This window comes from Borostomias antarcticus (genome assembly GCF_949987555.1).
Source record: "Borostomias antarcticus genome assembly, chromosome: 13".
NCBI classification, from domain to species: Eukaryota; Metazoa; Chordata; class Actinopteri; order Stomiiformes; family Stomiidae; genus Borostomias; species Borostomias antarcticus.
In genome coordinates, this window is record NC_140246.1 from 22,233,101 (window position 1) to 22,258,127 (window position 25,027).

General features: G+C 45.6%; 1 protein-coding gene across 1 annotated transcript; it reads right to left on the bottom strand.

Moving 5' to 3' along the window:
- Positions 1 to 4,297: 4,297 nt before the first annotated feature.
- Positions 4,298 to 23,133, bottom strand: LOC311317182 (chemokine-like protein TAFA-2; the record flags this gene model as incomplete). Its single annotated transcript, XM_084448221.1, has 4 exons — positions 4,298 to 4,327; positions 5,726 to 5,850; positions 15,560 to 15,712; positions 23,031 to 23,133. 4 exons carry the CDS (start codon positions 23,131 to 23,133, stop codon positions 4,298 to 4,300), a joined length of 411 nt encoding a protein of 136 aa, XP_084304347.1.
- Between the last annotated feature and the right edge of the window lie 1,894 nt (positions 23,134 to 25,027).

Here is a 25,027-nt window from a genome sequence, read left to right on the forward strand (position 1 = left end):
AGGAACATTACATTTCAATTTGATTTAAAATGTGTTTTGACATTTAAAATAAAGCATAAAAATATGATTTCATTTAAAATAGTCATGGACTTTGTCCCTGAAAGCTATAGGCTATGGCAACTGTCATTGCCAGTCACACCCAAACGACACCCTTGCTTCCCAGAAAGATACCTGTACCTGTCCTGTTAATCTGACAGCTAACAGTGACCTTCCATAGTTCCATATATTACCCTCCCCCCATGGCAGGGGCAACCATCAGAGCAGGGAAATGTTTCCTGTTTTCTGTGCCGCAATTGCATTGAGGTGGCGTAATCACATTATATAAGATGATGCATTTTCCATCTTACAAAAGTGTTTGGACACCTTGGGTGGGAGCTAAACCAATCAGACCACTATGGATCTGTTTTGGTTGAATGTAATGTGATGAATGTATGTCTGACATACAGACCTGTATACGATAAATTATGCATTTGTATTTGTTACGCTATTTGTTATGTTGTGTGTTGTTTTATGTCTTATCCTATATCTTCTAAATCCTAAATGTTAAATGTTGATTCACAAGATGTTGACTGTTTACCATTCAGCGCTAAGATTTATTACAGGTGATAGATATGACACCCACCACTGTATTCTGTATGATAAGGTGGGCTGGTCATCTCTCACATCAAGATGAAACTATCACTGGCATCTGCTTATTTTTAAGAGCATTATTGTCAAACTCCCACTGTACATGTCGTCCCTGTTAGACTGGAGCGTAGGCACATATCGGACCCGATCGAATGATCGACTTGTTTTTAAGGTTCCTCGTGTGAACATTGGACTTGGTCAGACTGCCTTTGCTTACGACGCTCCCTGTATGTGGAACGCCCTCCAACAGACTTTAAAGCTTGAGGTGCTTCCAACTATGACAGACTTTAAATCCATTTGCACTTCATCCTGCAATTGTTTTTAATGATTCTATCTGTAACACTGTACATTGATCTGTTGTTCTTTATTATTGTTTGTTTATGATTGTTAGCTCGTCACCGCAAATGAGGGAAACCTGTGTCCAACGAGTTGAAATAAAGGTTTGAAATTCATTCATTCATTCACTAAAGCTTATTTGAATAGGGACAGTGGTTACTGTTGTGCAGCATCATAGCAGGTATAGCTATTGCCAATTTCCAATGCCCGTCCCTAGAAGGGCTTTTAAAATAACAAACATAAAATAGGTATGATATACGCAGCCGACAGCTCAGTCTACAAACATACAGTACATATATACACACATACATACATACAGTACATATATACACACATACATACATACAGTACATATATACACACATGCACACATACATACATACAGTACATATACATAGAGTACACAAACACACATACATACACACATAGAATAAAAATGTTCACAGCATACATATGCTATATATACCTACCCCCCTACATATGCTACACATTGCATACACACAATTATACACAGCACACATGTATATACCCACCCCTCCTTACCCCTACATACACACACACACCTACAACCCCCCCCCCCCCCCCCCCCCATAATAACACCACCCCCATGCCCCTACACATGGCTACATGTCTGATTATCTTCTAGGAATTCTTTCAGTTTGACTGTAAAATGCTTATTGCTATGAGCTAATTTGAGCTAAGTGGGTTGACTGTTCCATGTTCCATGTATGAGCTCCCTTTATATATCACAAAAAAAAAAGACTGTCCAAAGGGCGTTTTTGGATGAGGTACTTCCCAGTTCCCTGCAGCAGCGTTTCTAGTGGACAGGCCTGAGGCCAGCTCACAGGGCACCTGCAGGGCCTCACCAGCAAAACATTTAGGAAATCAGTTGGCATTAGAAAAAGCGATGTAATTATCAAGATCGAGCATGTTCAGGTCCCCCAGGACGTCACAGTGGTGAGATGGTATGGGCCTCTTACCCAAGGTCTTTAATGCACGGTCTCTCCAGGAGACCTAGCCTGGGACCATGCAGTTACATGTGAGGTGTGAGGGAATCATTGAATGCACACATATTTTAGCTGCATCAAATGTTAAAGTCTCTGATCAGTCTAAAAGTGTATAAATTCAATTTAACCGTTTTACTGATTTTCTTTACATGTTTATCAAACTTAAGTTGAGCATCCAACATTAAACCTAAAGATTTGACCTCCGAAACTTGGCTAATTGGCTGATTATTGATCATGATATCTAAAGCAGTTGGTGTGGGGCGTCTTCCGGAAGAGAAGCAAATAGACAGTTTTGTTTACATTAAGCGTCAGGCACAAGTTGAACAGCCAATGTGCTACAGCCTCCAGGGGCCTCATTTATCATTGTGGATACACCCTTTTTCATTTACACCTGATTTTTGTACTTGGTTTTCTCCGCAAATAATGTGATGTATCATGACAAAACTCGATGGGAAATATTGTGTATATTAGTGTTTCAGATTTTCTCACCTATGGTCATGAAGGATGGGTCATGACCGAAAGAACGAGATCACGGATACAAGCGGCCGAAATGAGTTTTCTCCGGAGGGTGGCTGGGGTCTCCCTGATTCATCGGGTGAGAAGTTCAGTCATCCGGGAGAGACTCAGAGTAGAGCCGCTGCTCCTTTGCGTCGAAAGGAGTCAGTTGAGGTGGTTCGGGCATCTAGTGAGGATGCCTCCTGGGCGCCTCCCTAGGGAGGTGTTCCAGGCGTGTCCGGCTGGGAGGAGGCCGCGGGGTAGACCCAGGACCAGGTGGCGGGACTACATCTCCCCACTGGCCTGTGAGCGGCTAAAGATTCCCCAGGCAGAGCTGGTTGATGCTGCCAGGGAAAGGGATGTCTGGGGTCCCCTGCTGGAGCTGCTGCCTCCGCGACCCGACCCCGGATAAGCAGATGAAGATGGATGGATGGAAATTCCTAACCAATCTCAATTAGGCTATTTCAATTTCCTCTGTTTGATAAAGTGGGACTTGAGGAAGCAAAGAGCATTGATGGAGCGGTCGCTCAGCCGGTTTCTAAGCTTAGTGACGAACTGTCCGCACACTGAGAAGGCTCACTCGGCTTCTACAGACGTTGGCTGAATAGTGCCAAGAGCCACGTAGAGCAGCTGCAGATTTTTGGGGCGCACTTGTGTTGCCTTCAAGAGAGCATATTCCTTTGACAGGATATTCTGCAGGTCATTCCCACACTTCTCCTTTGGCTCGGAACTTTTCATGCACGCATCGATTGCTTGCTGCAGTTCAGCCTGCAGGCTCAGGGTGGTCTGACTGTCTGGTTGATTCTGGTCCCTGATCTGGTGGTGGTTGGACTTGGGAAGGCTCCTCAGTGGCAACAAAAAGTCGCTCGAACAGACTGAGTGCCGTCTTTAGTAGCATAGATCTGGAGGGCATAGCGAAGAGCTCATCTCCGGGATTGACTATCACCGGGTTGTGGAGATACCTAGAATAGGCTATATAACGCGCCATCATGATATTTATTAACCTGTATTCATAAGCAGGCTATTGGTAGGCTATTATTGTTGTAATTTTATTATTAGATCAGGGTTAATATGCTACAGCAATTATAATAGGCTAGCCTACATTATTATTATTATTAGCCTATGTGAGACAGTGACACTGCACACTATGCAGTACATGTTTGCCTCTGATCCACCGCTGTAGTAGGGCTTAAACTAACCGTGCTTCTTTTTCTTCTAATCTGCGCGCATAACTTTAAAAAAATAAAATAAAGATGGCTCATATGCCCACTTATCTAAGAAGAAAATAGTACATTTCACACAATATATTGAGTGTATTGTTTTAGGCTACTAATGCACAATGGTTACATTTCCAGCCCAAAAAAACAACCTCTGGGAAGGCAGGTCCCGATGCCCTTTCCCGGGAGGGAGATGACCGGTGCCCTACCCGGGATTCCCAGGATCCCGCCTCAAACACTAGTGTATAAATCTCACAATATTTCCCATCGAGTTTTGGCATGATACATCACATAATTTGCGGAGAAAAGCAAGTACAGTACAAAAATCAGGTGTAAAAAAATGAAAAAGGGTGTATCCACAACGATTAGCAACAATTAGTACTTTCTGGTGTATAAGTCACAGGCCCCAGAGTGTCTAGACACTCCATTTAGAAAGTAATTATGGTGTATAAAATTATGTAATTATACTTTTCCTTATGATTACATTACATTTGCTTGCATATGAAAAATAAAATACAGAAAGCACTAAGGGCATCGGTATGACCATAATCAAACAAGATAGCTGCGCTAAATTAAATCTAGAATTACCTTGATCCAGTTCCGTGGCACCAGGGGCTACCACAGCTGATCCCTGTCTGAGGAAATCTGTCCGGTGGTGCATGTTCACAAAGACACAAGCAGAGGACAGAGAAGCGTTTTAGATTTCATAGCAGGAGAAATTAACACGTGCATGAGGTTATTATGGTTGATCAATCCATCGATACCGCAGCGGTGAAACAATGGCCAACCAAAAAGAGAGCTTCCATCCAGAGGCCCCGGCTAGGCCATCGATCAATACAGACAGGCTCCAGGCAGGTGTGCTGTGGCCAGTTTAAATAATTAAGCACATGGAGAGAAGACAGAAGTCAGGTCTAGGGGTCGTCATAACCCAGAGAAGGATGCAGGCTTCGGGTTACTGCGTTAAAAGCAAGTAATTGGAGTGAGTAATTTGCAGGTTTGGGTCCTCAGAAAGGACCTGAAAGCACTAAGGTGACATGACAGCAGTTTGAACACAGGCCCCCTGGGGCTCAGCTCAGGACGGCACACAGCAGGCGTCTGCCACAGCAAACGGGTGGGATTCAAACACACACATCTTCACCTTGACAAATGGTTGAAGTGTGTATGAAGGTCATTCATTTCAGCTGGTTATGTTATCACAACTGCCAAGTTGACTGCTTTAGTTGGTTTGTGTTGGAAAAATGGCAAGGTTTTGAGAACTATACAAAAATAAGAAAGCTTTCTTCAGTTGTCCCTCCGCAAAAGTCCGTAAGTTGTTCCTAATTTATCAGTGAATTGCTTCTAGCTGGAAGTGCCTACAGTTCTAATGGTTTTCAAAGGGTTCCCCTACAGAGGCAGTCACAGAACCCTTAATGGTTCTAACTAGCGGGGCAGCTGTAGCTCAGTTGGTAGAGCGGGTCGTTCAATGATCGAAGGGTCAGTGGTTCGAATCCCAGCTCTGACTGTCCACATGTCGAAGTGTGCTTGAGCAAGACGCCTAACCCCAAAATGCTACCAATGAGCAGGGTAGCACCTTGCATGGCAGCTACCGCCACTGGTGTGTGTGTGTGAATGGGTGAATGAGAGGCCATTGGTGTGTGTGTGAATGGGTGAATGAGTGAATGAGAGGCCATTGGTGTGTGTGAATGGGTGAATGAGAGGCCATTGGTGTGTGTGAATGGGTGAATGAGAGGCCATTGCAAAGCGCTTTTAGTGCCGCTAAGGTGGAAAAGTGCTATATAGACTAAGTGCAGTCCATTTAGCATTTAGCAGGTGTTCCTGTGAGAGAGTGGTGTGAGGGGTACAAGGCCGACGGTACCTTGGTGAGTGGTGTGAGGGGTACAAGGCCGACGGTACCTTGGTGAGTGGTCTGAGGGGTACAAGGCCGACGGTACCTTGGTGAGTGGTGTGAGGTGTACAGGCCGACGGTACCTTGGTGAGTGGTGTGAGGGGTACAAGGCCGACGGTACCTTGGTGAGTGGTGTGAGGTGTACAGGCCGACGGTACCTTGGTGGTCTTGATCTTGTTTCCTGTGGCACAGCTCCATCCTTTCAGATCAGGAAGTACTTTACACTCCTCCCCATCCAGACAAGGGTGCATCTGACACCACCACCTCTGCTCCACTATAGAGGCTAGAGGGAGGAGACACACACACACACACACACACACACACACACACACACACACACACACGTGTGTATACACATGTCACCACCACGTCTGCTCCACTCGCACAATAAAGTTGTATTTTTTAGTTTTATAGTTTTGTATTGTATAGCACGGCATCATAGCCATACATGGCTTAATTGTATTTGGCTGATTCACACTGGATGGATTTTCTGCATTTGGACTGTTCTCATCTACTGCTTTCATTTCATATTTTATGTCACTGTCCAAAAGTGAAAATCAAATTGTCAAAGAATATTTTTTTGTTTGTTTGTTTGATAATTGAGAAAACACATAGAACAACTAACAAATCCAAACTCTGAATCATGTTAAATGGATGCTTTATGAAGTTTGTTAATATGTATCACATGACAATGGCAGAGAATACCAGCTCAGGTTATTGACACCAGGTTGGAGATACAGTCCAGTAATTACATGCCTTGATTTTTAAGTGAATACTTGATTTTAAAACACACAATTTCCAGCCAGGTTTTTGGTATACTAGTAGGGCAAGACCCCCTGAGATGTGATCCCAGGTAAACTCTCTTTGTACAAGGAAGACTAATTAAAAGGTTAAGTGTTGATCATTTTTCAGGTATGACCTGCAGAGTGCTTTAAAAGGAGGGCCCATTGGCACACAGCTTTAATCTGCAGAGAATGTCAATAGTAAAATGTCAGGGAATAGGTCAACTGCAACTGGCGTCCCTATCAAGGTGTGGTCTGTCACTTCCCAGCCCAAACTGAGGGGGGTATTTCTGTCTTGGTGGTGGTCTCTCACATTACCATGGTAGTGATGCTCTGGGACATTGATTTTGCAGCCTGCACCACTAGCCTCTACAGTAGACAGCCCGCACCACTAGCCTCTACAGTAGACAGCCTGCACCACTAGCCTCTACAGTAGACAGCCTGCACCACTAGCCTCTACAGTAGACAGCCTGCACCACTAGCCTCTACAGTAGACAGCCTGCACCACTAGCCTCTACAGTAGACAGCCTGCACCACTAGCCTCTACAGTAGACAGCCTGCACCACTAGCCTCTACAGTAGACAGTCTGCACCACTAGCCTCTACAGTAGACAGCCTGCATCACTAGCCTCTACAGTAGACAGCCTGCACCACTAGCCTCTACAGTAGACAGCCTGCAGCACTAGCCTCTACAGTAGACAGCCTGCATCACTAGCCTCTACAGTAGACAGCCTGCACCACTAGCCTCTACAGTAGACAGCCTGCAGCACTAGCCTCTACAGTAGACAGCCTGCATCACTAGCCTCTACAGTAGACAGCCTGCACCACTAGCCTCTACAGTAGACAGCCTGCATCACTAGCCTCTACAGTAGACAGCCTGCACCACTAGCCTCTACAGTAGACAGCCTGCACCACTAGCCTCTACAGTAGACAGCCTGCACCACTAGCCTCTACAGTAGACAGCCCGCACCACTAGCCTCTACAGTAGACAGCCTGCACCACTAGCCTCTACAGTAGACAGCCTGCAGCACTAGCCTCTACAGTAGACAGCCTGCATCACTAGCCTCTACAGTAGACAGCCTGCATCACTAGCCTCTACAGTAGACATAATTTGTGCGCTCTGTAAAATCCAAGTGTCACATTGTAAACAGCTGCATTCTAAAAACGCTCCTCCCTTGGGGAACATAGCGCCTGCTGAAATGTTACTTTCTAGATTGGTATCAAAGTCAATACTCACATCCATGCCTATGCGTATGCCTATGCATGGTTTGAAAGCAACAACATAGTAAATTCTGCTTTGTATTCAGAAATTTGTATTAAGAAAAACAGATCATTAAATCACATTCTTGTGTTAATCCTGCACTCCGGCCTGGTCTCCCCCTTATTGTTCATTCCCTAAGAGCCTGGGCGTGACACTTCGGCTTGCTTCAGGGTGAATGCAGCCTACGGCTAACTATGGCTCATTCACCGCCATGTATTTCCAAACGCAAAAACAACGGCAGTGAAAAACAATCAGAGTCTGGTAATGATGAGTTTGTAACCCCGATAGTGTATTCAGCCTGTTATTTTGACTATTTCGGTTCTTGAAGTGGTGTTTTTACAGCGAACTTTTAACATTGAAGTCAACAGGCACTTCGGCATCCGCACCCCAGACTGACCAATATGGCTGCCAGGTGAATAAGGCGAATTAGCTCTGTGTGCTTATTTTCGATGTACTTATTGTTTTAAAGGACAATGTTCGTTTTTGACAACCTGGACCTTATTTACGGCATATTATAAGACATTTGACTCACCGAGATAACTTTGGTGTAGTTCGGAGGCCTGTAGAAGAAATTTAAAATCCAGCGCGAGCCAAGTATGTCCATGTAATGACGGCGGACGGGGCACTGAGAATGCAGCTTCTAAAAAATCTATTTTCTGCCGGGAAACGGTTGTTTTCAACAATCTGTTTTTATGAATCGCTAGTTGTGTTTTCATAGAGCCTAGGCTTGTTGTGGTTTTCACATGCCTCTGTAATATGATCTTTAGAAACGTCTTTAGAAACAAAATATAGCTTCCCCACTTGCTCCAGCATGCATGCGCACAGCGCGCAGACAGGCTATTCTCCGTCTAGGCTACACTCGCGGCTCACATTCTCTACGCTACGCTACGAGCACAACTAGCGATTCATAAAAACAGATTGATGAAAACAACCGTTTCGCGGCAGAAAATAGATGTTTTAGAAGATGTTTTGTTTTCAATCTAGAAATATATACATATAGTTGCATATTTGTATTGTATTCAGCGGATTTCAATTAGAAAATGTACACCGCTCCGGTTGAATTACAAGTGCGCGAAACTGTGGCGCGGTGGTGTTCAGTGACGCTAGCTAGAAGTAGCTAGCCGCTGTTTGTGAATGGTCTGGCTGTAACTGTAACGTTTAATTGTGCCGGCCGAATCTGTAGGTAGTTAGCTAGCTAAGTTTGATGTTTTATGTCCACATAGTATTGCTAAGTAGCTTATTTCTGTTCTTTGATGTTTCTTAGATTACTACTACTATCCACTATGGCCACTGGCACATCTCCTCGAGATGCACCTGTCATGGGGGAGGAGGAGGAGGAGGAGGTGTTACAGGCTGAGGCTCAATCTGACTGCCAGGTGTCTCTGATAACACCGACTCCTCAGGAGTCTCCTGTCATTCCAAATGGCTGCCTCTATGAGCTCTATGAGCAGAGTCTGAAGGGAATGACTACAACAGCATTAACAGCCCCCCACAAATATACATGCGTGAGGTGGGTTAGTTGTTCAGAAAATGACCCAAAATATTTAATAACAAATGTATAGCTGCACATTTTATGTCCCACTCCTCAGCTCGCCAGGTGAAGGGGAGGGCCTGCATGAGCGCGCACACACACACACACACAAACACACACACACAGGAGTTTCAGGAGTCTCACAAGCAAGCTGTGGACACCATCACCATAATTGTTGTGTCTGTGGAAGGAGACGGCCAGCTTTCGTTCTTCTTGAAGGGTGGGCGTGTTGTATATGTGAAGGAGGAGCTGTGGACACACCTCCCACTCTGCTGTATGATGCGTTCATGTTTTACTCTGATTATAGGTTGAATGCCTAGATTAACCTCTCTCTTTCTTTCTCTCTCTGCAGTCTCATATGTTTTGCAGCTTGACCGCACCGGTCACCTGGCACTCCTCCTCACTAGCCTGTAACACCTGGCACTCCTCCTCCTCCTCACCAGCCTGTAACACCTGACACTCCTCCTCCTCCTCACTAGCCTGTAACACCTGGCACTCCTCCTCCTCTGCAGCCTGTAACACCTGACACTCCTCCTCCTCCTCCTCACCAGCCTGTAACACCTGGCACTCCTCCTCCTCCTCACCAGCCTGTAACACCTGACACTCCTCCTCCTCCTCACCAGCCTGTAACACCTGGCACTCCTCCTCCTCCTCCTCCTCACCAGCCTGTAACACCTGGCACTCCTCCTCCTCCTCCTCCTCACCAGCCTGTAACACCTGGCACTCCTCCTCCTCCTCCTCCTTCTCTCTCTGCAGTCTCATATGTTTGTTTTGCAGCTTGACCGCACCGGTCACCTGGCACTTCTCCTCACTAGCCTGTAACACCTGACACTCCTCCTCCTCCTCACTAGCCTGTTACACCTGGCACTCCTCCTCCTCCTCCTCCTCCTCACTAGCCTGTAACACCTGGCACTCCTCCTCCTCCTCACCAGCCTGTAACACCTGACACTCCTCCTCCTCCTCACCAGCCTGTAACACCTGACACTCCTCCTCCTCCTCACCAGCCTGTAACACCTGACACTCCTCCTCCTCCTCACCAGCCTGTAACACCTGACACTCCTCCTCCTCCTCACCAGCCTGTAACACCTGACACTCCTCCTCCTCCTCACCAGCCTGTAACACCTGACACTCCTCCTCCTCCTCACCAGCCTGTAACACCTGACACTCCTCCTCCTCACCAGCCTGTAACACCTGACACTCCTCCTCCTCCTCCTCCTCACCAGCCTGTAACACCTGACACTCCTCCTCCTCCTCCTCCTCACCAGCCTGTAACACCTGACACTCCTCCTCCTCCTCCTCCTCACTAGCCTGTAACACCTGACACTCCTCCTCCTCCTCCTCCTCACTAGCCTGTAACACCTGGCACTCCTCCTCCTCACCAGCCTGTAACACCTGGCACTCCTCCTCCTCCTCCTCCTCACTAGCCTGTAACACCTGACACTCCTCCTCACCAGCCTGTAACACCTGGCACTCCTCCTCCTCCTCACCAGCCTGTAACACCTGGCACTCCTCCTCCTCCTCACCAGCCTGTAACACCTGACACTCCTCCTCCTCCTCACCAGCCTGTAACACCTGACACTCCTCCTCCTCCTCACCAGCCTGTAACACCTGGCACTCCTCTATCTTTACCTACTCCTCTATTTATCTATATAATCTATTTATTATTACTGTTTGTGACTTTTTCTTATATATTATTAATACTTATTTGCTATTTATTCTATTGTAAAATGTTTTTATCAGTGCCATTGTACTGCTAAAAACGTTTATGTAGGTCCGAACCAAAGTTGATTGTTGTTACACGGTGGATGTATTGGATTTAAGCCGCCATCTTGGATATGAATTGTGTCATACATATTTCTATTTGTTATAATATTGGTCTTAAAATTCTGAAAATGATGATATATAGGTTCATGCAATAAAAATGAATAGTTTAAAAGATAAACATACTTGTATTCCATCTTTGTATGGTGGCCATATTGGATTTAAGCCGCCATCTTGGATATGAATTGTGTCATGCATATTTCTATTTATTATTAATATTGGTCTTAAAATTCTGAAAATGATGATATATAGGTTCATGCAATACAATAATTTAATAGATAAACTTGAATCTCATAATTTTTGTGTTCCATTTCTGCACAGCAGTGACCACTTTCACTTCTAGATTCTATTGATATAAATTCTAGTAATTCGCTTGTACTGTATATGTGAAGAGGTAAACCTTGATAACTTCTGAACCATACATGATAGAACCATGAGGTTTGGATCATTGTTTTTCTCATGCAATTATCTAAGTGATGGGCACATTTAATTTACTCTAGAGTGAAAGCAAAATTATATGTGTGAACACCCTACAAATGATCACTCCAGTTTATCACCGTATCCCAATACCATTTCAACTATGCACAGGGTGTTGTGGTCATTTTCATTAACAATTGCTTAGCCTAGTCAGTTTGTTGTACGTATTAAGCCCTTTCTGAGTAGGCTAGTGTGCGTTGACTAGGCTACTCTCCTTTTTTGTGGTCGTTTTCATTAACACATTTGACAACAGTCAATGGTATTAAACGACTTTAGCCGGGACCCCGTTGTTGTTAGAATTACTAGGCTACCTTTATTTGTGGAACTTGAACTTGTGTCTGCGTGCTGGCTTGCCATCATGGATGTATTAATCGCTTGCCAAGTTTGAGACCTCAGTAATAGGGAACATTTCAAAACCAGATGTGTGTGTGTGGGGGGGGGGGGGGCATTAAAAGCATTAAAACAAAATGCGAGACATTATATGTATGTATGTATGCATGTATGTATATATGTATGTTTGTATGTATGTATGGGGAAATTGCTTTTATTGTCCGACTTTTGTCTGTCCTGTTCAGCCACGAACTCAGCGGGTTATCCGAGATGCGGTAGCAGCGGCCAAAGCTCCTGCTGGCGGGGAGGGAAGCTCTTCAACTCGCCTGTCACTGGCTCCCTGGAGGAATTTAGCCTGGCTGCAATAACGTTATCGCGAACGGAATGAATACCATCTACTAGCAAACAAAACATGTTCAGCTATAATTAACCTGTTAAAACTAAGATGCCTGGATTTAAAAAAAAATGTCTCCAATGGATATATTTGACATAAACAGGTTAATATATAAGCTGGTTTCATTGCTAAAGCGAACCTGTTCGTGGACGCGCGTAGGCCAGAAAAGCACAACTGCGCAAGTACAAAAGGCACCGGAAGAACTACAAATTTGCAAAGATGGCGCGGTTCAATAAGGCTTCACGTTTGATAGCGGTCAGTGAATGGAGTGGCTGTATCCAGTTCTATTAATACATCTATGCGTGTTTTCTATTTAATTTGCCGCTTGGCTTCTTCTACGCTGCTGCGTGCTGCCGTCCAATCACAGCGCACCACCCATAACAGCAGCATAGAAGAAGACAAGCGTTTGCCGGTGATTCATTTTGTGAAAATATGAGCTGGTTTTGAGTGTGAGATTGAACATGTTTATTAGCAGCGCATTTCTTTCAAAAACGTTTTTGAAGACGCAACCCTGCTGCTTTTGTCAGTAGCCTACCTTTGCCTAACTTCTCTGCGATACTTTATCGAGTAGTTTTGATACCAGAACCAGGCAGAATGACCGTCAAACCTGATTTCGCTACTGGGGGGATAAGGGACTGCTAGTCCGTCAGGTTAGCAGTCGTGTGAGGGGCTACCTAGTTTAGGTGCTGCAAGACTTAAGTGGAATTATGACTGGACTTTTTCAGTCATCTAGGCTACAACCCCCACACCATGTGTAGAGATGTTACTCGATTTTACTGAACTCCGACAAGAAAAGTAGTTCATAAAACTATCACATTGCTATGGAGTTTCAAAGCGACGAACAATGAGCCCTAGAAACCGAACTAATACTCCTGACCAACCTAGCTAGCCATGAACGAAATATAGCATACCTTTGCTGTACAACTGCGAGTTGCCAAAGTGGTGATGATAAACCAGAGTGGTAGGCTACAGGACGGATAAAATAAAACAAAATTGACATTGAATGTTTCCATTTTTCTTGAGGAGAAACTGTAATGTAACCAACATTTTACAGGCAGTAATAATTGGCGCAGTGATATTTCACATAGAACAGTAAAGAGGCTTTGCCCGTGGTATATTGTGGCGTATACAACGGCTCTTAACCAATGATATATGACCAGCTCAGTGGCCTTACGGTTAGACTTACGGTGACTACGTTGACGCCTCGTTCTTGAGAGTGAAGCTTTTTGAAGGGTCCACCGACCCCTTTTGACATGCGCAGTTGTGTTTCTTTGCGTCATAGGCATGCGCAGTTGTGCTTTTTAACCATGTGATTTGTTGACCCGGCCACGTCCACGAAGTTTACACATTCATGTGGATGTTTAATGCGCGTTCACCGCTCTCCCCGCTGTATTGCATGTCCCTGCATTAGTATTGTGAAGTATCTGCCATCAAATCACGATTCTGTCAAATATATTGTTTCGAAAAAAAAAAATCTTTATCCAGGCATCTTAGTTTTAACAGTTTCATTATAGCGGAGCAGGTTATATTTGCTCGTATGTGGTATTTATTCTGTTCACAACTTCGTGATCGTACAGCCAGGCTACATTACATTGATTTAAGAGAAAGAACCCGCCCTAAGGGAGGCTAGCCTCCCTTCCATAGATATCTATGGGTCCTCCAGCTGCATGTTGTATGTACGTGGGGTTCAAGTGGGTGGCTAGTTCTGACTAAGCGGTCTTGCAGTCTGAAGTTGAAATTAACTTAAATTAAAAGTATTGTGTGCAAAAAGACACATATGGTAGCACATGTATCACACGAAGGGCTAACCTTCACACATGAAGGTCCCCCAACCCATCACTCTGAATGACTCCCCAGTGGACTCTGCTGACTCCTTCCTCTTCCTGGGCACCATCATCTCCCAGGACCTCAAGTGGGAGCTGAACATCAGCTGAACATCATCTCCCTCACCAGAGAAGCACAGCAGAGGATGAACTTCCCTAAGCAGCTGAAGAAATTCACCATTCTAAAGGCTATGATGGTTCACCTCTACACCTCCATCAACGAGTCCATCCTCTCCTCCTCCATCACCATCTCTACACCTCCATCAACGAGTCCATCCTCTCCTCCTCCATCACCATCTCTACACCTCCATCAACGAGTCCATCCTCTCCTCCTCCATCACCATCTCTACACCTCCATTAACGAGTCCATCCTCTCCTCCTCCATCACCATCTCTACACCTCCATCAACGAGTCCATCCTCTCCTCCTCCATCACCATCTCTACACCTCCATCAACGAGTCCATCCTCTCCTCCTCTATACCTCTACACCTCCATCAACGAGTCCATCCTCTCCTCCTCCATCACCATCTCTACACCTCCATCAACGAGTCCATCCTCTCCTCCTCCATCACCATCTCTACACCTCCATCAACGAGTCCATCCTCTCCTCCTCCATACCTCTACACCTCCATCAACGAGTCCATCCTCTCCTCCTCCATCACCATCTCTACACCTCCATCAACGAGTCCATCCTCTCCTCCTCCATCACCATCTCTACACCTCCATCAACGAGTCCATCCTCTCCTCCTCCATACCTCTACACCTCCATCAACGAGTCCATCCTCTCCTCCTCCATACCTCTACACCTCCATCAACGAGTCCATCCTCTCCTCCTCCATCACCATCTCTACACCTCCATCAACGAGTCCATCCTCTCCTCCTCCATACCTCTACACCTCCCTCAACGAGTCCATCCTCTCCTCCTCCAACACCATCTGGTTCTCATCCGCTACAGACAAGAATGAGGGCAGACTGCAGCGCATCATCCGCTCCGCTGAGAGGGGGGTCGGCTGTAGACTGCCCTCCCTACAGGACCTGCACGCCTCCAGGACCCGAAAACGGGCCAGAAAGATGGTGGCCGACCCCTCCCATCCTGGACACGGTCTCTTTGACCCACTCCCCTCTGGCAGGAGACTGGGTCCATCGGGACTGGGTCCATGCACCATCAATTAAAACTACATTGTATGTTCATCAAAGTCCTATTAGGTGTAAACCATATACATGGTGAGTAAACAGATCTTGAATATTGAATGAAATATTCAGCTGGTCATACCATCTACACATGATTGGTTTAAGTGGAGAGAGCTGGGTCATACCATCTACACATGATTGGTTTAAGTGGAGAGAGCTGGGTCATACCATCTACACATGATTGGTTTAAGTGGAGAGAGCTGGGTCATACCATCTACACATGATTGGTTTAAGTGGAGAGAGCTGGGTCATACCATCTACACATGATTGGTTTAAGTGGAGAGAGCTGGGTCATACCATCTACACATGATTGGTTTAAGTGGAGAGAGCTGGGTCATACCATCTACACATGATTGGTTTAAGTGGAGAGAGTTGGGTCATACCATCTACACAGGACGGTGCAGCTCTGGTGGTTCCCGCCACTTGTCCAGGAAAGCAGGAACATTTGACCGTCTGGGAACGTTCTTCTATTTTGTTCTTGTTGCAGCACCGGTGCAAGGCCACCACCTCACACGTGCCGGTCCTGACGTGATGCACTGTTAAAAGTAACAAATGAACACACTGACATTAGTCAACTACACTCCACAGTTCTCTATAAAACCATTGTATGAGTAGAGGAACCCTCTGAGAAATGACTGCAGATCCATTTGAGGTCCGTACGTTGCTGTTGTGGTTCTGTGGTTCTGTGGAAGGTGTTTTTTCGGGAGGGAGGGCAGAGGGAGGGGCTGTACATGGCTGACTCAGCAGCCCTGCCTCTGCACTGATGCCCAGTCAGCTTCTGCGTGCTCTGACTCACCAAAACACATTCATGTTCGTGCTATAATTGGGATTACTATTTTATGTTTTCTCTTAAAACTTAAAATTCACATCTGGAGTCACAGCTTGTCTTCCGTTAGCGGTAGATTCATAATTAGTATTGTGCTGTTGATTGGTCTGATCTGTGACGACATCGTAGCTGTCGATGTTCAGAATGCTCTGTTCTACACCCCCCAGCATCCCGCCAGCAGCCCCGGAGATGAGGCCAGGCTAGGGCAGCAGCCCCAGAGATGAGGCCAGGCTAGGGCAGCAGCCCCAGAGATGGAGGCCAGGCTAGGGCAGCAGCCCCAGAGATGGAGGCCAGGCTAGGGCAGCAGCCCCAGAGATGAGGCCAGGCTAGGGCAGCAGCCCCAGAGATGAGGCCAGGCTAGGGCAGCAGCCCCAGAGATGAGGCCAGGCTAGGGCAGCAGCCCCAGAGATGAGGCCAGGCTAGGGCAGCAGGATACTGGAGCCTCTGGATCTGCAGCTTTATCACTTCAAGCCTCGTTGTGTGAATTATTTAGACTCACCGCTTCATGCTCTTTTAATTGAAGGTGACATTTTCATGAGGTGTCGTTCTCCACAGGCTGTTATTGCTCATGTGGGAAACAACAAATGAAAGTTGCTGTATGCAGCCTACTGTACCCACCAAGGTTATTATAGATAACGCTGTATGCAGCCTACTGTACCCACCAAGGTTATTATAGATAACGCTGTATGCAGCCTACTGTACCCACCAAGGTTATTATAGTTAACGCTGTATGCAGCCTACTGTACCCACCAAGGTTATTATAGATAACGCTGTATGCAGCCTACTGTACCCACCAAGGTTATTATAGTTAACGCTGTATGCAGCCTACTGTACCCACCAAGGTTATTATAGATAACGCTGTATGCAGCCTACTGTACCCACCAAGGTTATTATAGTTAACGCTGTATGCAGCCTACTGTACCCACCAAGGTTATTATAGTTAACGCTGTATGCAGCCTACTGTACTGTACTGTACTGTACCCACTTGTTGACACTGCGTTCTATGAGTGCACAAGAAAGGACATTGCTTTTGCTTTTTGTTTCCACAGCCTGAAGCCTGATGAGGTCTGTGTGAATCAGCCTGAAGCCTGATGAGGTCTGTGTGAATGTTTGAATAGAGTAAACTAAGGTTTCATAGAGGGAAGCTGAGGATGATATAGCCCATAGATGCACTAAGATCGCTCATCACAGCCATATCACCACAACACTATCACACCTCTATCAACACAATACCATTTATATCTGCACATCACACCTCTATCAACACAATACTATTTATATCTGCCGCTAACGTAAGCCAGTTGTGCTTCTGACTCCAGATGTGAACTTTAAATTAAAAAAGAAAAGAAACAAAAAGAACATACAGTAGTATTCCAACTAGGGGTTGTAGTAGAATGAGAAACCGTAGTTTGGTGAGCCAGTGCATGCAGAGGCTAAAAGGCCGTGCACTGTAGAGGTGTCAGTTCATATTGATACATTCCCAAAACAAACCAACTGACCAGGAGGACCAACATGGAAACCAACCTCCAAATGAGGAGAAACTAACCCCCTGCAGGTGAGCAACATGGCGGGCTGGAGGGGGAGGCTGGGAGGGAGGGAGGCTGGGAGGGGGGAAGGCTGGGAGGGAGGGAGGGAGGCTGGAGGGGGAGGCTGGGAGGGAGGGAGGGAGGGGCTCTAATGCAACTTTTGATAGCGCTTCTGCGATCCCCACCCCAAACAATCCTCGCTCATAAATCAAAATAACGGAGCCCTTCTCTTTAAAGTAGCAGGGGGCTGACTCATACCTGGCCCATAAACAAAAGCTAGGAAAGACAAATGCGTTCCAAGCTGTGTGGCTCACATCCCAGTAGGACGAGCATTTCAGATAAAGAGGCTCTGGTTTACCCGCCCGTCACACTGTGTGGGGGAGGCGTTAGGACTGGATTCAGAGCTGGTTGTATGTGCTGGCCGGCCTTCCTGCGAGGACACAGTATCCTGTAGAATCACCTCCAACTGCGCCAACACAGGGCCAACACAGGGCCAACACAGGGCCAACACAGGGCCAATACAGGCCCAACACAGGGCCAACACAGGGCCAATACAGGCCCACCACAGGGCCAACACAGAGCCAACACAGGGCCAACACAGAGCTAACACAGAGCTAACACAGGGCCAACACAGGGCCAATACAGGCCCAACACAGGGCCAACACAGAGCCAACACAGGCCCAACACAGGGCCAACACAGGGCCAACACAGGGCCAACACAGAGCCAACACAGGGCCAACACAGGTCCAACACAGAGCCAACACAGGGCCAACACAGGTCCAACACAGAGCTAACACAGAGCCAACACAGAGCCAACACAGAGCCAACACAGGGCCAACACAGGTCCAACACAGAGCTAACACAGAGCCAACACAGAGCTAACACAGGGCCAATACAGGCCCAACACAGGGCCAACACAGAGCCATTCTCTGGGTCTCTGCACCTCCTTATTATTATCACATGATTAATGATGATCTTAAATAATGATTGTCTTACTGTTCAAGAGGCGTCTGTTGGGATTCTCTGGAGACACACTGTGAGGACCGCCTAGATCATTTGTTTACATTTCATCTATTATGAATGTTTTGTAATTACTGTAATATTCTGCAATCATGGAGAGGTGGGGAAAGCCTGAAACACATTATTATTTCCACACTGTCTTATTTCCTTACTGTAGTGTAGGGTAACTAAAGACAAACTCCACATGTCGAAGAAACTACAGAAAAAAAAGATGCTGTCCACATTTCCTCACCCTCCTGAGACCATCCTGATCTCACCAGCACACTTTCAGTTACAGTAGCCAGTCTGGACTCCACCCTATCTCCAAGGATTATGAGATTATTAGACCAGTCTGGACTCCACCCTATCTCCAAGGATTATGAGATTATTAGAGCAGTCTGGACTCCGCCCTATCTACATGATTATGAGATTATTAGACCAGTCTGGACTCCACCCTATCTACAACTATTATTAGACTCTCTATCTCCAATGATTATTAGATTATTAGACCAGTCTGGACTCCGCCCTATCTACAACTATTATTAGACTCTCTATCTCCAATGATTATTAGATTATTAGACCAGTCTGGACTCCGCCCTATCTACAACTATTATTAGACTCTCTATCTCCAATGATTATTAGATTATTAGACCAGTCTGGACTCCACCCTATCTACAACTATTATTAGACTCTCTATCTCCAATGATTATTAGATTATTAGACCAGTCTGGACTCCGCCCTATCTACAACTATTATTAGACTCTCTATCTCCAATGATTATTAGATTATTAGACCAGTCTGGACTCCGCCCTATCTACAACTATTATTAGACTCTCTATCTCCAATGATTATTAGATTATTAGACCAGTCTGGACTCCGCCCTATCTACAACTATTATTAGACTCTCTATCTCCAATGATTATTAGATTATTAGACCAGTCTGGACTCCACCCTATCTCCAACTATTATTAGATTATCAGACCAGTCTGGGCTCCCCTCTATCTCCAAGGATTATGAGATTATCAGAGCAGTCTGGGCTCCGCCCTATCTACAACTATTATTAGATTATTAGACCAGTCTGGACTCCACCCTATCTACAACTATTATTAGATTATTAGACCAGTCTGGACTCTCTATCTCCAATGATTATTCTCAACATTACATTTTAACCGGGCCAATCAGGGACTGTGTAGAGCGGAGCCCCTGAGTGGTTCCCATGGAGAAACGGTCTCCTGGAGCAACGCACAGTAACAAACAGCCATCAGTGCAGTACTGCAGAAGAGGAGTGGATAATAACAACTACACAAGAGCAAGAGGAGGCTACGCCCTATGCACAGAGTTCCTCTAAGGAAAAGACGTTTCGACGTTCTTCTGACTGGATTTTTTGTTTGTTGTTTTGTTTGTTTTGGACAGTTTTGTTATGCTGATTGGCTGAAGGAGTTAGTCTGTCAAGGCAAGTACTCCTGCCCACTATAATCGTTGAAGATAGGGGGAAGGCCAGACTGATCTACGGAGAGTAACAGAATGTGAGCTCGCTAGATCAGGATGGTCTCACGAGGCTAACATTTCCTAACTTGGTCATGTAGATATGAGTCTCTCTGAAGTCTCTTCTGCCATGATTGTATCACCAGGCTCCACTGAAGCTGCATATGCCTTGGAGACATCATCAAGACACACTGCAAATCAGAGTAGGAAGTGAAATAAAATGTTTTTCTGAGGCAATTCGATTGCTGATCTACTCTCAACCGGAGGTATTGATCGCTCCATTTGGCAAGGTGTGAAGAAGTAGTGGGGCTGAAAGCAAGGTCTCCCTGCGGTCAAGAACCGCTCTTCAGGGTCTCCCAGCAGTCAGGAACCGTGCTTCAGAGGAAAGGAACAAACTTTCCTTCATTGGTAATCCATGAGTTCTGTCACCGGACAACTCAGTTCCAAATGAACACTGCAGCATCGACAACAAGCCTTAAATACATCTAGAGACATGGGAGGACTGTGACACTATGTCCTACTGGACAAATAAATAATTCATGAATCCGTGCTATGAATCCTTAAGCATGGCACTAATGGACTATGAGCCTGTAATTGCACAAACCAAAGCAATATGTCTGATTTTAGTGCTAATTCAATTCATCCAATGTTTTTCATCGAATGCAAATTCAAATGCATCCAAAATACAATGTTTTTAGTATGGATCAATACTGAAAAGCTATGAAGAAGACGGATTTGTATTAGTGCAGTACTGATTGCGCTTTGGCAGGATCTACAGTCATATGTGATCATTTTGTTAAGAGCTTCCTATATCCGTGTGTGCAGGTATACAGTAGGTGTAGAATTGCAGGGTTGTTATTTAAAGGACAATGTTCGTTTTTGACAACCTGGACCTTATTTACGGCATATTATAAGACGTTTGACTCACCGAGATAACTTTGGTGTAATTCGGAGGCCTGTAGAAGAAATTTAAAATCCAGCGCGAGCCAAGTATGTCCATGTAATGACTGCGGACGGGGCACTGAGAATGCAGTTTCTAAAACATCTATTTTCTGCCGTGAAACGGTTGTTTTCATCAATCTATTTTTATGAATCGCTAGTTGTGCTTCCATAGAGCGAGGGCTTGTTGTGGTTTTTCACATGCCTCTGTAATATGATCTTTAGAAACGTCTTTAGAAACGAAATATAGCTTCCCCACTTGCTCCAGCACGCATGCGCACAGCGCGCAGACTGGCTATTCTCCGTCTGTAGGCTACACTCACGGCTCACATTCTCTACGCTACGATCGGCTTGTTGGTGCCTGGAATATTGTGTGCAATATGGCTGAATATTTATCAGATTTTGAGGATATAGAAGATGATTTAGAATATGATGGAAGCTGATCGTAGTGTAGCGAATGTGAGCCGTGAGTGTAGCCTACAGATGGAGAATAGCCAGTCTGCTCGCTGTGCGCATGCATGCTGGAGCAAGTGGGGAAGCTATATTTTGTTTCTAAAGACGTTTCTAAAGATCATATTACAGAGGCATGTGAAAACCACAACAAGCCCTCGCTCTATGGAAGCACAACTAGCGATTCATAAAAACATATTGTTGAAAACAACCGTTTCGCGCCAGAAAATAGATTTTTTTAGAAGCTGCATTCTCAGTGCCCCGTCCGCCGTCATTACATGGATATACTGGCTCGCGCTGGATTTTAAATTTCTTCTACAGTCCTCCGAATTACACCAAAGTTATCCCGGTGAGTCAAACGTCTTATAATATGCCGTAAATAAGGTCCAGGTTGTCAAAAACGAACATTGTCCTTTAAGTCTGTCAAACTCTGCACTTTGGTAGGTGAACAACCAAACACAACAGCCAGAAGAAGTCATTTTTAGTGTGTTGGTGCTACTGTATCACTGATTCACATGAAAGTCCATCAAAGTTAGGGTATCACTCTTCTTGAACATCGCAGCAAATGAAACCAAGAAACATCAACTCAGCTGACAGGATGCCAGCACCAGGGTTTTTACATCAACTCAGCTGACAGGATGCCAGCACCAGGGTTTTTACATCAACTCAGCTGACAGGATGCCAGCACCAGGGTTTTTACATCAACTCAGCTGACAGGATGCCAGCACCAGTGTTTTTGAAGATGCTAAAAAGTATGCACCTTTTTTCTGACAGAACCAACTTACAAAAATAATAAATATCAAGAAGACCCACATAGAGCATGAAGTGCATTAGAAAATCAATTTCTTTGCTTGGCAAACCACGATTCACCTACTTTTTCCAATGGTACAGTATCTTTTTTTTTCTTTCTTCTTGTGTTCTCTCTGTGATGTTTTTCCTGCTCTGAGTGTTCTGGGCTCATTTCATCCCCTGAATGATAACAGTTTTACAGCCACAGAAATAACCCCTGTGGGAAATCAGCAGCATCTGAGGCCATCAGATAGAGATTGAACACATGTGAGAGATTATTCTGGTCCAATTCCTGCTGAAATGAGCGCCTTGAGTGAGGATCTCTGTCAATCAAAACGTCACAAGCTTAGGTGCCTCAGCACGCATATGTGCTCCTCTCTAATGGGGGGACGAAGGGAACGGCAGAGCGCACTGTTTTCCACCATGTCCACCAAATGGCCTCCCACACACCTAGGAAATCACCTTGCCAATTACCTGGTGCAGTGTATCGCCAGTGGGACTCCTGTTTAAACAGGGGAGAATGAGATACCAGTGACATCTAATGTTGCTGAGGTTCTATAATTGATCACACTGGGTCTAGTGATGTCCTGGAAACACACGCCTAACGAGACAGGGACAAGTATCATGAATTGCCCCTTGGAATAGTCTTGCAAATCTCAGATGCATTTGAAATCCATTACACAATTGTTTGCCAGACCAGCGGAACAGTGTAAAACCGATGAAACATCTCACACCACCAGAGCAGAGCTGCAGTCCTCCACAGGTCTTAGGTCAACACAGATGTGTTCAGCCTGCTGGCTACAGGAAGTGAGTTGGGCAGGCGAGCAGCGCAGTACTAACCTCGGTGGCTCTCTGTTGGTATGGGCATCTCCAGGAGAGTTACCATGCAGACCATTAGAAGAACAGCTGCTTTGCTTCCTGTCTGTGTGTACCGTTCGCTCATCCTGACAAAACAAGAACAGACAGTTGTAAGAAGTTGTGTGGGATTTGTAATACAGTGTGGCATTTGCATTTACAGTGCTAATACAGTGTGCCGTTGGTACTGTAATACAGTGGTAAAACAGTGGTAATACAGTGTAGCATTGGTAATACAGTGTTAATACAATGGTAATACAGTGGCAATACAGTGGTTATACAGTGTTAATACAGTGGTAATACAGTGGTAATACAGTGTTAATACAGTGGTAATACAGTGGTAATACAGTGGTAATACAGTGTTAATACAATGGTAATACAGTGGTAATACAGTGGTAATACAGTGGTAAATATACAGTATAGCATTGGTAATACAGTGGTAGGTAGTACCGTGGTAATACAGTGTGGCATTGGTAGCCTAATACCGTGGTAATACAGTGTGGCATTGGTAATACTGTGGTAATATAGTGTGGCAGTGGTAATACAGTGTCTATTGGTCAGTTTGCATTCCAGTGGCGATAACCGAAGGCCCCACGCTAACATGGAATGTTCGCACATCTTTTAATATCAATCCACCTCGTATTAGTAGCCGTGGCAGCGTCCAGATCAGTGTTTACACCGTGTCCTAACTACACGCGTCCAGATCAGTGTTTACACCGTGTCCTAACTACACGCGTCCAGATCAGTGTTAACACCGTGTCCTAACTACACGCGTCCAGATCAGTGTTAACACCGTGTCATAACTACACGCGTCCAGATCAGTGTTTACACCGTGTCCTAACTACACGCGTCCAGATCAGTGTTAACACCGTGTCCTAACTACACGCGTCCAGATCAGTGTTAACACCGTGTCCTAACTACACGCGTCCAGATCAGTGTTAACACCGTGTCATAACTACACGCGTCCAGATCAGTGTTTACACCGTGTCATAACTACACGCGTCCAGATCAGTGTTAACACCGTGTCATAACTACACGCGTCCAGATCAGTGTTAACACCGTGTCATAACTACACGCGTCCAGATCAGTGTTTACACCGTGTCATAACTACACGCGTCCAGATCAGTGTTAACACCGTGTCATAACTACACGCGTCCAGATCAGTGTTTACACCGTGTCATAACTACACGCGTCCAGATCAGTGTTTACACCGTGTCATAACTACACGCGTCCAGATCAGTGTTTACACCGTGTCATAACTACACGCGTCCAGATCAGTGTTTACACCGTGTCATAACTACACGCGTCCAGATCAGTGTTTACACCGTGTCATAACTACACGCGTCCAGATCAGTGTTTACACCGTGTCATAACTACACGCGTCCAGATCAGTGTTTACACCGTGTCCTAACTACACGCGTCCAGATCAGTGTTTACACCGTGTCCTAACTACACGCGTCCAGATCAGTGTTTACACCGTGTCCTACTACACGCGTCCAGATCAGTGTTTACACCGTGTCCTACTACACGCGTCCAGATCAGTGTTTACACCGTGTCCTACTACACGCGTCCAGATCAGTGTTTACACCGTGTCATAACTACACGCGTCCAGATCAGTGTTTACACCGTGTCATAACTACACGCGTCCAGATCAGTGTTTACACCGTGTCCTACTACACGCGTCCAGATCAGTGTTTACACCGTGTCCTACTACACGCGTCCAGATCAGTGTTAACACCGTGTCCTACTACACGCGTCCAGATCAGTGTTAACACCGTGTCATAACTAATCACACTACTGAATAACACCTTGTCCTACTACACGCGACGCGAGCGAGCGTCAGCGTTCCATTGCTTTGTTTTCTATTGTTATGTCACAACTGGACGCGAGCGACGCAGCGCGACGTTTTAACTGCCCTTTTGACGCTCGCCCTGTTCCTATTTTCCAACAGTAACAGAACAGGAACATTAACGGTTTCAGTT